General features: G+C 39.0%; 1 protein-coding gene across 3 annotated transcripts in view; it reads left to right on the top strand.

Moving 5' to 3' along the window:
• The window catches only part of GOLGA3 (golgin A3), a 37,464-nt gene that overhangs the window by 1,257 nt on the left and 20,809 nt on the right, over positions 1–15,398 (top strand). Inside the window, exons 1-7 of one of the 3 annotated variants that reach the window (XM_050924078.1) lie at positions 1,514–1,590; positions 1,705–2,027; positions 7,209–7,364; positions 8,636–8,748; positions 10,655–11,349; positions 13,712–13,823; positions 14,588–14,894. In XM_050924078.1, the coding sequence (XP_050780035.1) occupies positions 1,895–2,027; positions 7,209–7,364; positions 8,636–8,748; positions 10,655–11,349; positions 13,712–13,823; positions 14,588–14,894 (1,516 nt within the window). In that variant the 5' untranslated portion in view covers positions 1,514–1,590; positions 1,705–1,894. Of the gene's footprint in view, positions 1–1,513; positions 1,591–1,704; positions 2,028–7,208; positions 7,488–8,635; positions 8,749–10,654; positions 11,350–13,711; positions 13,824–14,587; positions 14,895–15,398 lie in introns of those variants that run through there. The other 2 variants (XM_050924076.1, XM_050924077.1) reach the window with 2 other exon arrangements.

Here is a 15,398-nt window from a genome sequence, read left to right as displayed (position 1 = left end):
TGTTAAACATCTATTGATTTCAGTGAGAGTTTTTCCCTCATGACTGCAGGATCTGGTCTTAAATCTGGTTGTATTTTTCCCTTGACGCTGTTGCTCTTATCACCAAGAGATCAAGTGATGTGGCACCTTAGAAATTATAGATGTATTCTGCGGAAATGGAGAGGGAATAGAAGGTTAAATTGGTCAAATTATTTGATTGTGTTTGGAAGTATAATTTACACATTTAACAGTTTTTTATACTTAGTTAAAATTCTGCTTTTTAGTCAAGTGCTTTTTAGTGTCTTGTTTTTGAACAGCAATCCATTAAATTTGGTAATCTTCTACATTTACTTTATATTTAATTAGCCTATCAGTAATGCAATATTATCTTTATAGTTGCAATATTATAGTTATAGTTGCAATAATGAATGCAATATTATCTTTATAGTTTCTTTAACAAATTAACAGTTTATGCCTTGACTCATATTTAAACATCTGGCTGCTTGACGTATCATTGGCAGAATGCAGTGCATTTTGTTAGGAAATCCTCTGTAGCCTTGCCCTACGTCTAACAGTGGCTCTCAAATTTTTTTACTGGTGATCCCTTTCACATAGCAAGCCTCTGAATGTGACCCTCCCCCCTTATAAATTAAAAACACTTTTTTATATATTTAACACCATTATAAATGCTGGAGGCAAAGCTGGGTTTGGGGTGGATGTTGACAGCTCGCGACCCCCCCATGTAATCACCTCATGACCCCCTAAGGGATCTTGACCCCCAGTTTGAGAACCCATGCCCTAAGAGCTGCCAGTCAAGGCTGGCCTTCAAACTTTCATTTTGACTGTCAACACAATCTGTAATTAGTAGGTCATGCTCCTGCAAAATTATATGTGTTGGTTGCTGTACAAGAACCTGAGCTACAACTGAATAAACAGCAGTGCCATGATTTGAATAAAAGGTTAGATTCAAACCACTATTTGCATTCATACAGGTAAAATAACAGACTTCAAGTGGAATAACTCCCCAAAATGAAAAATACAGTACAGGAGTCCAGATTATTAATGAGTAGGGTGACCATATGTCCAATTTTGGCTGGGACGGTTCCATTTTTAAGCCCTGTCCCGGACATCGTGACTTTTTTGGCAAAACTGGGCAGGTTTGCTCCTGCCAACTGATCATCAGTTGGCAAGAGCAAATGGGACACATGCCCAGTTTTGCCAGAAAATGGTGTACAACCCCCAACGGTGTGTGCAGAGCCCAGAGCCTTTGAGCAAGCCCCTTGTTTCATTTTGGGAAATGTGGTCAGGAATGAGTGACCACTGTAATTTGTTGGAGTAGGACAATTGCATACTTCTAGTTTATTGGAGCTGATGCCAGGTTTAGAATACATATTTACATTAAAAAAGGCTTTAGGATAATGATCTTAAATCAATTGTCTGGGTGCAGAACCACTTTCTGTAGGTTTGCACAGGTCTTTGTACTGTAAAAGTTGAAAAATATGTTATTAAATAGTGTATTCATTTTGCAGGACAGTAGATTGTCTGTGCTATCATTTCATACCCTGATTCTGTACATTGAAGTAAATGGATTGAGTGGGTGAAGAGCAATTTGTAAGCGCTACTTACTGTCTATCTGGTATCTTCAACGTTGTGAATGTGTTTTTAAAATAAATGTATTTGTTTCCAGTGAATGTAGCATCTTGGTAATTGCATTTTTTGCTCCAGGATATTTTCATGATCTCCTGGAATTTCTGAGCTGCCTACTGTAAACCAACGAATGAAAAGCCCACTATTGTGCTACTCTACGTCATCTCGAATAGCACTGCTGCTGATGGAGAGAATCTGGACTTGGTAGTTCACTTGGAGGCAAATTATTCAGAAAAATTAATTTCTTTGGATCTGGGTCATTCTTACCATGGACTCGTCATCTGTTGAGCAAGATGCCCTGTTGGAGAACAGAGCTAGCAATGGGGCCTCTCACAGTTCAGAAGGACGTCTGGATTATAAGGCCAAATCAGATATGCCAACCGAAGGAACTGAAATTAATAGTGAGTCGTTTCATAAGAACTGAATCGCTTTCTGGTTATAAAGCCTCTCTCTCACTCATGCTTTTGTCATACAAGACGTTGACCATTAGAATGGTCTATAGAACGTCTTGTGAAAACTATAACTCATCTGTCTTAGAAATTCAGAAGAAATCCATCTTTTTAATTAAAAACTGCTTCTAAATTTTGTTTTAAAGCCATTAATTAAGTACAGCAATTGAGCAATCCCTATCACAATTAATCTGTGTTATATTTTTCTTCCCCTGAAATTAAGAGGTAAGATCCTTAAGGGCTTGTCTAGACCTGGAGTTATTATGGAATAGCTATTCCGAAATAACTCCATGTATGAACACACTCTTATTCTAGAAAAAGAATGCTTTTCTTCTGATTTAGCATAATCCACTAAACTTTTCCACTTTACAAAATAATAGCGTAGAAAACTTTGCACGTGTTTGCAAGAAGTTTAGTAATGTGCTGACCTAAATAGGCCTCCTTAGCATAAAGATTTATTGTTGAACATAAGAACGGCCATACTGGGTCAGACCAGTGGTCCATCTAGCCTAGTATCCCATCTTCTGACAATGGCCAATGCCAGTGGCTTCAGAGGAAATGAACAGAACAGGCAACCATCGAGTGATCAATCCCTGTTGTCCTCTCCCAGCCCATCCGAGCTAATAGTCATTGGTGAACCTAATATGCATATGTGGAATTGATTTAATGTTGGTTGGAAATGGTTGAGTAATGAATGTATGTTACAGTTCCCATCTATACAGTTCTGGTTGGGTTTTTTTGGTCATACAGCTACAATAAGAGGAGCCCAGAGCCTTTATTTTTATTTGAGAGACAACCTTGTATGTGATTGCCAGGGTATAATCATAAGATGCATCATTCATCTCACATGAAGTTAAAATTTAACTTTTTCCTGTCCTTATTTCTGTCAGACATCTTCCTAACAATCATAGCTTGTAAATAGATTAAAAACAAGAGAAAGACGTGCTATTTAGTTATACCTTCCGGTGCTTTCAGGATATTGCAATAATTTTGATATATGTCTGCCACTAAATAACATTAGCAATAGCATGTAGTGTCCTGTGTATTCTGTGGCTAAAATCATTCCCATGCTGAGAATTGTGCTCAGAATCTTATTATTTTTTTACATGTTTTTAACACTTCTATAGTTGTGAGGATAACCTTTAAATCATGAAACAGATGTAAACTGATGCAGTGTTGTCTGCAGATTGAGAAAGACAGGCTGAAACAGTAGCTCAAAGATTTCGGAGTAGCAGCCGTGTTAGTCTGTATCCGCAAAAAGAACAGGAGTACTTGTGGCACCTTAGAGACTAACATTTATTTGAGCATAAGCTTTCGTGGGCTACAGCCCACTTCATCGGACGCATAGAATGCAACATATAGTGATATATATATCATACAGAGAACATGAAAAGGTGGGAGTTGCCCAACCAACTCTGAGAGGCTAATTAATTAAGATGAACTGTTGTCAGCAGGAGAAAAAACACTTTTGTAGTGATTATCAAGATAGCCCATTTAAGACAGTTTGACAAGAAGCTGTGAGGATACTTAACATGGGAGAAATAGATTCAATGTGTGTAATGGCTCAGCCATTCCCAGTCTCTATTTAAGCCTAAATTGATAGTATCTAGTTTGCATATCAATTCAAGTTCAGCAGTTTCTCCTTGGTTTTTGAAGCTTTTCTGTTGCAAAATAGCCACCTTTAAATCTGTTACTGAATGGCCAGAGAGTGTTCTCCTACTGGTTTTTGAATGTTATGATTCCTGATGTCAGATTTGTGTCCATTTATTCTTTTGCGTAGGGACTGTCAGGTTTGGCCAGTGTACATGATAGAGGGGCATTGCTGGTACATGATGGCATATATCACATTGTTAGATGTGCAGGTGAATGAGCCCCTGATGGTATGGCTGATGTGGTTAGGTCCTATGATGGTGTCACTTGAATAGATACGTGGACAGAGTTGGCATCGGGTTTTGTTGCAAGGATAGGTTCCTGGGTTAGTGTTTTTGTTGTGTGGTGTGTGGTTACTGGTGAGTATTTGCTTCAGGTTGGGAGACTGTCTGTAAGCAAGGACAGGTCTGTCTCCCAAGATCTGTGAGAGTGAGGGATCAAAGATATGAACTGCCCCATTTCTGAGTTATTGTGGTTGAAGCCTATATATGCCATAGCTATTTCACTACTCACCATCACAGTAGACCATCACCATCCAGCTAACATGCCAAATTATCTCCCATGCCCCAACATAGCTTTCAAAATGGCTCTTTCCTCTTGACAACTTCTGATGCAGTTATGCATTCCCAATACAAAAATCTGAGACATATCAAAAACTGAAACAGTAGCACCAGTATAATTTTTTTAATATAAAAACCAACAACACGGGCTGCTGTAAGGATTATGGTGTTCATTTTAATATTTAATTCAATGCAAACCTCCGTTGTTTATGTTTAAATGAAAATGTCTGAAGAATTTCCAGTATGATGATATGAAGGCCAAGACTATAACAGGTTACAAAAAAGAACTAAATTCATTCCTGGAGGATAGGTCCATTAATGGCTATTAGCCATTGATAGGCAGGGATGGTATCCCTAGCCGCTGTTTGCCAGAAGCTGGAAATGGGTGACAATGGATGGATCACTTGATGATTACCTATTCTGTTCATTCCCTCTGGGGCACCTGGCATTGATCACTATCAGAAGACAGGACACTGGGCTAGATGGACGTTTGGTCTGAACCAGTATGGCTGTTCTTGTGTTCTAATGCAAGAATGTTGCACAGAATACTGGCAGGTCAGCATTAGATGTTTTTGTTCAGGTGTGGGGTGGGCTTTTTTTTTTTTTTAAATATATTTTAACAATGTTTCTATACTGAAAAAAAAAGAATGTAGATAATACCAGCAGAAAGTACTTTTGCGAGTATAGTTTGTTTTGTTTGAGGAACTGCTATCAGCTATTTTGGCAAAAGCACTCTTTTGTAGGTATGTATCTACACTGGCGGGGTTGTTGGTTTAGCTGTACTGGCAAACCTTTTCTAGGACAGCTTAGGCCCTAGAATGGAGTGGGAAATCTTTTTGGCCCGAGGGCCACATCTAAGTATGGAAATTGTATGGTGGGCCATGAATGCTCACAAAATTGGAGGTTCAGAGTGTGGGAGGGGGCTCTGGAGTGGGGGAGGGGGTTGGGGTGCAGGGAGGCAGGGGTGAGGGCTCTGGGGTGGTGCTGGGGTGAGGAGTTGAGGGTGCAGAAGGGTGCTCTGGGCTGGGACCGAGGGGCTCAGAGTGCAGGAGGAGGATCAGGGGTGCAGACTTCAGGTAACGATTACCTCAAACAGCTCCCAAAAGCAATGGCATGTACCCTCTCTGGCTCCTGCACGGCCAGGCGTCTCAGCACACTGCCTTGTCCTCAGATGTCGTCCCTGCAGCTCCCAATGGCTGTAGTTCCCCGGCCAATGGGAGCTGTGGGGGCGGTGCTTGGGGTGGGGGCAGCGTGTGGAGCCCCCAGGCTGCCCTTAGACGTGCGAGACTGAGGGGGAACATGCTGCTACTTCCATGAGCCGCGCGGAGCCACGGCACATGCGGAGCTGGGCAAGCCCTGGACCCCGCTCCTCGGCGGGAGCTCCAGGGCAGGATTAAAGGGCTGGATGTGGCCCACCTCTGCCATAGAGATTCCAGGGATGTTGTCATGGAATTTGTTTCCAGCTTACCACAAACTGCATAGGCCCATGACCTTAGTTAACACAAAATGCAGTGAAGCCCTTTACAACAAGACATTTTCTTTGTAAGCAGTGGTTCTTTATAATTGGAAATACACCTATCACACTGCAGTAAATCAAACAAATGGGCAATTCTCTCTAAATTGAGTTTCACTATATCCTATTTTACTCCAAGTGGATTATAGTGTGTGCTTCATTTTTTTTTTTTAGTTAATATAGAGATTCAGTTAATCTTTGTATCTTTAATCAGTACATTCGTTTACTGTCCTTTCTATTTTTAAACTCTTCTAAAGCATAATTTGACCACACTAAATGAGAAGACCAGTTTTTATGTAACAAAACAAAAGGACGACCCTACCTGAATTCCCCCTACTCCCCAATGTATCTTATTTAACTTCAGAGAGGTGTTTTAAAGGTTACCACAGCTGAGAATTATTATATTCCTGATTTTTGTGTAACTTCCCTTCTTCCTTATGTGGTGCCTGAAATGATCCTATTTTATGCCAAAAGTATTTCATAGCTAAGCAGTAACTTTCATGTCCAAATGGAAAAGGAACCACTTTCTTTAATCATTATGATCTGTTTGCCTATATCTAGTTTCTGTATGTTATCAATAACAGCCCTACTTTCTGAAAGGATGAGTGTATGTCAGAAGTAAGCAACAGAAACAATTCCATTTTAGCACAACTTTTTTTCAGCTCTGTTTGTTCACATAAACTTTTTTGAATAAACTGTACCAGCAAGGTGGCTATTTCAGCTTCCTTTTGGATAGATTTTTTTCTCTTGTGCGATCTAGAAACATGTATCTTAAAATTAATCATTAAGTTCTGCCACAACCGTGTCTTAAACGTACATCTTTGCTCCATCAAGCAGAGAAGCAAGGTGGAGGTCTTTAAAATATAAATTTCTATATTTTATATATGTGTTATGCTTGCATTGAGGATGTATTTTTTCCTCATGAAAAATGCATATAGACACCACCAAACAGGGATGAGATCCAGATTTAGGTTACCTCTTTCTGTGTTATATATGAAATCTAAGAAAAATAAATTGCGGGACTTCTTTTTGTATTTTCTTGCTTCATTATTTTGGTTCATGTTCTCTATTGTGCTGTATACATATGATGCATCTGAGAACTGGGATGATACTTGCCTAATAAGGTTGTTGAGAAGGGGCTTAGTTATTGCTTTTGATGCCCTTTGAGATCCTCTGATATAGGGCATAATAGGAGTGCAAAGTGTATCTGCTTGTTCTGAATGGAGAAATAAAATTCCGCCATCTAATTTCTCCTTTAAATAAAAATCAGCAATTTGTGAATATTCTTACCGTCCAAAAAACAATCCTATTAATTTGTTAGATTAGGTTTTGGAAGTGTGTGTAGGGTTGAATGGGATGACTTATAGTTGCCAGTGTGAATTAATTAATGCAATGTAACTTTCTTTTTAGCAACTAGTATTAATGCCAACAAAGTGCCAAATGAAGAAGAGAGTCTGGAGAGAAACAGCAAACGGGACACTTACCAGAATGGACCAGAGGCACTCTATCCTGACCTCCCTTTGTCTTTTGAACCAACCAGCAGTCCACATGGTCAGGAGTCTCCAGGTGTGGCTGGTTTCCATGACAACCTAAGGAGGTCTCAGGGAACTAGTGCTGAGGGAATAGTTCTTAGAAAAGAAGCTTTGCAGTCACTCAAACTAAGTCTTCCCTTGCAAGAAACTGAATTGTGTAAGCATCTGTTTACTGTAGAGCCCCTGCTTCTCTTGCTTCCTAAAGCTTTTTTCCTCTGAGCGTGTCTGCAGAATCACTTAAGCTTGGACTAAAATTCATTTTTGCAATAAACCACTCTCTGCTTCCAGGAAAGCATGTGCCTTAACATTTAACAAGTTTGGTTGTTCTACCGACCTGAAGATTATAGTGGATAGGAAGCTAAATTGCCCTAGTCTGTTCCACTTTGGGAGTAATGGGATGACACTGAGAAAATTACAAATTTAGGTAAATAATAGCAAAAGCTTCTTACAGTGGGATGTCTTAGGACTTGTCTACACTACAGGGGAAATTCGATCTAAGCTATGCAATTTGAGTTATGTGAATAGTGTAACTCAAATCAACATACCTTAGATCTACTTACTACAGGGTCCACACTACGTGATGTTGACAGGAGATGCTCTCCCGTCAACTCCCCCTACTCTTGATCCAGTGGAGTACAGGAGTCGACGGGAGAGTGATCTGCAGTCGATTTAGCGGGTCTTCACTAGAGCTGCTAAATCAACCGCCGATCCATCGACCGCCGATGGTTGATACTGCCGATGCATCGACCGCCGCTGGTTGATTCCCCCGGTAAGTGTAGACAAGCCCTTAGACTAGACTAGTCTTTCAAGGGAAGTAAGGGAAGCTGCATCACGTATTTAATACTACACTGGACAAAATGCAAGAAAATGTACTGTAGGGGACAATCTTATGCTAGCCTCTGAGTGATAGAACTAGAAACTGAATAGATTTTGCCTATTTCTGTCATTCTGTCATAATTTGGGTTCTAAAGCAGGTGGGATTTAGATGGTAAAAGTATTCTTTCTCTTACTGTGGAAGGTTTTGTCTCAGATCATTTGAAAGAGTTGTGATATTTGTAAATATAAAATGATTGAATTAAGCACTGTAATCTCAGTGCTTACACAAGGATGCTTCAGGGGAGTATTCCTGAGCTGCATGCTAAAGGGCTGTCCTTGAGAATGATGCATGCTCTGCTTAAGCATGAATGTTGTGTATACATTGCTGATGGGAGAAGGGGTTGATCTATGAATATTTTCTACCCTTTCTGTGTTGCGTTTGCCTTTTGAAGTTTTCTGTGTGACTTTAGAGGTAACTTTTGTACATAGGTTCAGCAGAGTCTTCACTCCCATTGGAGAAAGAGGAACAAATCAGACTTCAGGCAAGAAGGCGTCTGGAAGAGCAGCTCAAACAGTACAGGGTAAAAAGGCACCAAGAAAGAGTAAGCACCTTGCAGCAGATCCTCTGTTTCTAGGTGATCTCTGTGTAGATGGGAAGCTAGGAAAATGAACCCATACCTGCCCTAAACTGTCTGTTTCCTGGCTGTAAAAATTCAATAACTTCTAGCCAGGAAAATTTATTTTTCTACTTCTCTTCTGTATGTGCCAAATTTTGTTTTCAGTTGCATCATGGTAATACGTGAAGGCTGCAGGGTACCACTAGTGTAACTGAAGGAAGAATTTGGTCCTATATTTTCTTTCTGAGGTTTGAATGATTATTTGTTGCATATAATATGATATCCTATTTACCATAATCCTCAACTTTGAGTGACTTCCCTCACTCACTAGGAATTTCACAAAGAAATTGTTACTTCTAGGTGTTTTTATGATGATTTGGAAAGTCTAGTGTGAAGAACAATCATATATGTTTGGAGTAGTAGAAATGTTAAAAAGACAGATTTTACAGTGCCTTGTTAAGAAAAGCATAGAGCTGAGTAAACTGCCACTGCTGTCTTCAAAAGTGTACTACGCAAGGTTTCCATTTAGGCACCATCTGCAATAACTGTTCACTTTTCATTATGCCACTATATAGACTTACTTTGTTATTTGTTTATAGTGCAGTAGAGCCCATAGCCCCCACTGAGGACTAGGGCTCCATTCTGCTAGATACTGTTAGTAAATTTTACTTCCCAGTGACAGATGTGACTCCTACCCAAAGAGCTTACAATCTCAAATACGAAAATAGATGAAGTCTGGGGGAAAGGTGCACAATATCCAAGCAAAGGCCATGAATCTATGATGATGAGTGCAGTCTAAACCCGAACAGAATTTACCATGTATATAGTCCCATTTAACTCAAATGAGACTCCTAACATGCATAAAGTTGCTAATAGTTGTGCTTGCAGGACTGGGGGCAGCAAGATCAAGAGAATGATTGGCATGTTTTATTTCCTTGATTTACAAAAATGAGTGTAGGGGTTAGTGTGAGGGGAATGGTAGGAACAACAGGTGGGAGAAGCGGGTAATCCAAGAGATAGAGAAGTGGAGAAGAAAGAAGATGAATGGAGAGGAGTATGCAGGGAAGATTAAACCCTTTGGAGATAAGTCTTGAGTAAAGGATTCTACAGTTCATATTTGGGTAATACTAAGTTGACCGTGTGCTCATACTACTTTAGGTTATTTCTAAACTGAGTCTCTTTGCTCTTGTGCATTTCTCATAATGTGAAATTTAGTCTAGTATTTATGAGCATTTAGTTGTATATTTATTTAATCAATATAATTGCATTTGATTTTAGTGTCAACATAGAATTGCATGCTGTAATTAGAATGTACAAATCTGATATATTATTGTGTGTGTATATATATTATTGTAAAGGGATAGTTTTTTAAAGTTTAAATCTTTGCAGTTTTACTTTTTTAGTAAATACTAAATACAATTAGTCCCCATTAATTGACTTTCCATAATTTTGTTTTAAAATGCACACGTCTAAATCATAGATGTTCTGAAAAATCCATATTCTTTTCTTTGTCGTCTCATCATACAAAAAAAAATTGAAAAACGTTTGGAAAGTTTAAAAATTATTATTCAGAGGCTGAAGCCTTTATTAAGTTGTTAAAGTACTCTTTTGCAATATCTTCTGATTAGTTTTCACAGTTTACCTAAATTACCTTCATCACGTCTGGATTGAGACTCAGTCAGTTAGCTCTCCTCCATATCCAAATCTCAGCCAGGACTGGGTTAACTAGCTATTAAGAGTAGCTTGTTCGTGAAGTTCTACGTAAGTCCAAGTGCTGTTATAAAAGAAAAATGAACCGTTTACACCTTTCTAAATACAATGATAAGAAAAAATTGATGCAAATTCAAGTGTAGTGTACTAGAATTTATTGTTTGCTTCTGATTTCTTTTAGTCCAGCTACTCTACATCCAAAACCCGGCCCTCTAGTACACTAGATCCTGAGCTGATGTTAAATCCAGAAATCTTGCCAAGGGCCAGCACTGTAGCTATGACAAAAGAGTACTCTTTCTTGCGGACCAGTGTCCCAAGGGGGCCAAAACTGGGCAGCCTGGGACTTCCAGCTCCTTCAAAAGAGAAAAGAAGCTCCAGATCTTCCAAGTCAAGTAATATCCGTTCCTTGGCTGATTACAGAACTGAAAATTCAGATCCTGGAAATGCTACTAGGAATTTTGAGACTTCTGATACATCTGGTGGGTCTCTAAAGGAGAATAGAAGTGGTCTGACTTCTGTTGTATCTGAAATGAGTCTCCGCTCTGAAACAGATGACCGACTGGAGAATTCCTCCATAGCAGGAGACAGTGTTTCAGAGATTGATGGAAGCGATTTAGGAACAAGGCTGGATGGAAATGAGAGTGATAGCTCTTCCTACAGCAGTGTGTCAGGAAGGGGGACGTATAGCATTTTACTGAATACAGAAGGCAAACAGGGCATTTCATATACAGTAAATGGCCAGGAGATCCCTCCAGATGGAGTGGGGCAATTTCCTTCCATCAGGGAAGTATTGCAGGCTGCAGCAGCAGAGCATCGTGCCCAGGACCAGGAAGTTAATGGGGAAGTGCGGAGTCGGAGAGACAGTATTTCTAGCAGGTAAGACATTACATTGCACAATACACACATTGCACTTCTTTGGCATATCCAACCTGATGCTTTAATTACCAGCTACAACATTTTTGGTATAACTAAACTTCTGTTCAGTATGATATAATGTGTGATAACTAGTGAGTCCTAATAGAAATCACTGCACTGAATACATTTTTATTATAGGTATTTTTAGTTTATAGTAACTGTCCATGATCAAGTGATTAAAACAAGGGCACTGTAGACGTGTATGCTTTGTCATCACGATTCTTTAAATATAGTAGAATTTGATTGTGGTGTCCACTGCTTGTAGTGTCCACTCAGCCCTATACATCAAAAATGGCTTTCCAAAATCCATTTTCAGTTTGTGCTGATGTGTTTGCCTATCCTGTGCACTAATCACTGGCTGTTTGGTTTTCAGTATCTAATTGAAGGGATTTCTTTGTTTTCATAGAAAGGAAAGAATTTTGCGGGGCCACTGAGGACCACTTGGCTGAGACTAATAGTGTTACAAGTTGTGGGAGTGCCAATTAGAACCAAATATAACCAGACTGGGAAATTTTGGTTTTTCACAATAATGATCATTCAGATACAGTTACAAAAACAAGTGTAGGTGCATGGCGAGGAGAGGGTTAATTCAGACATTACATGCTGAACAGTTAATGAGCAGAATTTTTAAGGTATGCATTTTTAATGGCCTAGAGAACAAATTTACCTAAAGTGTAATATTTCAGATATTTGCAATTTCCTGTCATGATTTCATAGTCAGGTTTTTAGAAGTTCCTTACTTTATTTTAAACTTATAGAAAGGCACCCTTTTGGTATAGCCATGCATAACTTAAAAATGCAGTAATACTATATAAGTTTACCTACCATCAGAGACTAACGCTATATCTACACTAGCACATTTGTGAGAAAAACTTTTGTCAGTCAGGGGTGTGAAAAAAATACACCCCTGACTGACATAGGTTACACCTACGGAAATGCTGGTGTGAACAGCTCTGTCATCAGTATAGAGCGGAGAGACCTTGCAGCAGTACAGCTCTGCTACTGTAAGTTCTCTAGTGTAGACATAGCCTTTAGGCAACTTAAACTCAAATTGCCCTCCTCTCTAACAATTCCTTCCTCTACTCTTTTCAGGTGCTCTATGCCCTGAAGATAGTTAGTTAGATTTGGGCTTATTTTGGCCAGGAAGTGGGGGTTGGTGGGCCAAATTCTAAAACAATAGGGCCTTCATAGAGAATGCCCTGTTAGCAGCCCCCCTCTTTCCATCTAAAGCTCTCTTTGATCTCAGATTAGTTATGTATTATGTGCCACAGAATTTCATTGGACTGCACTGATTTAAAAAAAAAATGAAATGATATATGATACTGTCTTAAGAAACAGTAGTGTGTTTTCTTTGGTCTGTTTATAGACTAGTGATCTGTGCAGAGAAATATGTGTGTGTTTGTTTTCAGTCCTCTGTACTTGCAAGATGCCAGGATACTTGCCCTAGGTACTCATATCCTCTTTAGAAGGGGATTAACTGTTAGATCCTCAGAAGTTTGTGTCTATGACACCCTAATTATGGCTTACTATCTATCCCTTACAGGAGATCAAGATTAGACTAGCAAGTGGAAAACTAGTCAAACTCACAATACTGTTGTTGTCTAAAGACACAGTTACCAAAACAATTTGTGCACATTTAGAAAATACAGTTATTTGTCTTGTCTTTGGAAGAAATACAAACCTCTCAAAGTGCTTAGAGCAAAATCAGTTGTCATTAGATATCACAATCTATGCCTAATCCTGACAGGAGAGAGAGCAGAAGTTCTTGCCCATTTTCTCCGAACTTGATGGATATGCTGAGTAAACTATACTGGGGAATGGGAATAGGATATACTCCATGCTGAATAGCTCTCTTATGTTGCTTTATCTGGGACAACTATCCATTTATTTTCCTGTTTAAAGTAGTTCTGTGTGGTTGGTGCATGTGGAAGATGCTTGATCACAAGAAATTTTTCCTTGAGATGTCTGTAAATCTTTTGGTAAAGAATATTTAGTTTCTGAGGATAGTAAAGTCAGCCCATTACTTTCTTTCCTGGAAAACAAACATCAGTTCCATTATATTCCCGTTTTTGAGGAATTCAGATAGCTCCCAATTCAGTGTTTTGTGCATAGCAGCTATTTCTCTGTCAGATGGCAAGCGAAATTTGTTTAGTTCTTTGTGGTGAGTCTTTCACAAAGCTAAAGACTGCCCAAAACTCTAGCTAATTTAAACTGAGTAATTTAGTGGAGTTGGAACATCTTGTAATTTCAGATTCACCTCTCTATAAACGGGTGATTTATAAAAAATCCTAACTCTTTAAATGCGTGTGGTTTCTGTCTCCAGTGTGTCTATGGAAAGCTCTATCACAGGAACTCATGATGAAATGTTGCAGGTCCTAAAAGAAAAGATGAGACTTGAAGGACAGCTCGAAGCACTGTCATTAGAAGCTAATCAGGTAGAAAATTAATCTGAATTTCTGTATTTAATAAACTACAGTCATACATTAATTAAAATTTTAAAATAACTCCCACATTGTGTTTGCAGAGAGGTGGTTTTCATAAATGTTGCATAAGCTAGATAAAAAAGGCTGTTTATTTAAAATAAAGCTTTTTGAATCCGAAGGTAAAAAAAAGCCAATAAACCAGACTGAAGTGGTTCACAAAAGAGAGAATAGAGAAAAAGAAGTGTAAAGAAGTAGTAGTAAATGTTGAGCCGGTGGTGGGCTCAACATATATTAAATATTTTGTCCTTAAAGTGGGTGGCAGTTTCAGACTTCTGTTTTTGTTTTTTTTTTTTTAAAGAGAAATGGAATGAGAGAGAAGTTAAGGACAAGTGAGTGTCAAACAGTAGGGGACATCAGGAGCAGAGGAATGATCACTTGCAATCATAAGATGGATATTTAAAGCAAGTCTGAGACCTTTCAGTGTCTAGCAAGCTATCTTAAGTACCAAATACCTGTGTCAGTCTTTTCTTTAAGGATGCTGTCTAGTTTGTATGCACTTTTGTCTACATTTTTCCTGCATATTTGGGACATTTATTAAATACAGTGAATTTTTTTTCTAATTTTACATGGAAATGTTATCTAGCGGAGCAAAATGTATTTTTGGAGCAGCTGATGCTTTTAGACAGCATGTTGATACCTCTACCTCTCTTGCTAATGCACTATACTTATTTATTAGCTTCTCCTAAAATTATTTTTTATTGTTTGGACTTGGTCAGGCACTTAAAGAGAAGACCGAGCTGCAGGCCCAGATTGCAGCTTTGAACATGAGGCTTCAAGCTCAGATGGAGCACAGCCAGAGCAGCCAACAGAAGCAGGATTCTTTGAGCTCAGAAGTGGCTACCTTAAAGCAATCTTGTTGGGATTTGGAACGAGCTATGGCTGACCTGCAGAACACCTTGGAAGCCAAGAATGCTAGCTTGGCTTCCTCAAATAATGACCTGCAACTGGCAGAGGTACAGTACCAAAGACTCATGGGAAAAGTTGAAGATATGCAAAAAAATGTTCTCGGCAAGGATAACGCAGGTGAGCTAATGTAAACTTGAATCTTGAAAACTCATCATCTTTTTTTTCTGTTCCACAAACAATTTCATTGAATCTTACTTCTTGTGTGCACTATCAATTACCGATGCAACTACCTTGCAAACAAGAAAGTGATTAACGTGATGCGTATCGTGACGCTGCCTACAGGGTCTTACTGGATAGTATTTCCATCTTAAGACAAGGAAGAAACTGGTTTCCAGTTTGGTACATTCAGCATGAAAAAGGAAGGAATAGGGAGAAATTATTAACTTGTATCTCATTGATATCAGATTCTTAGAGATTTGCATGATTATTTATTTCATTATTACTATTTCTTGTTTTGTGTTATGGGAGTTCCCCTAATGTGCTAGGCACTGACCAGATGCAAAGGAAGGCACAGTCAGAGTCTGCAGTCTAAAAACTGTTTGACAATTCATTAATTTTTTTTCGAAAAGATAAAAGCATCTAGTATCCTTTCCATCTCCCAGACGTGCATGCTCCCAAATC

Source organism: Gopherus flavomarginatus, chromosome 15, assembly GCF_025201925.1.
Source record: "Gopherus flavomarginatus isolate rGopFla2 chromosome 15, rGopFla2.mat.asm, whole genome shotgun sequence".
NCBI classification, from domain to species: domain Eukaryota; kingdom Metazoa; phylum Chordata; order Testudines; family Testudinidae; genus Gopherus; species Gopherus flavomarginatus.
This window is presented reverse-complemented; position numbering and strand designations above follow the sequence as displayed.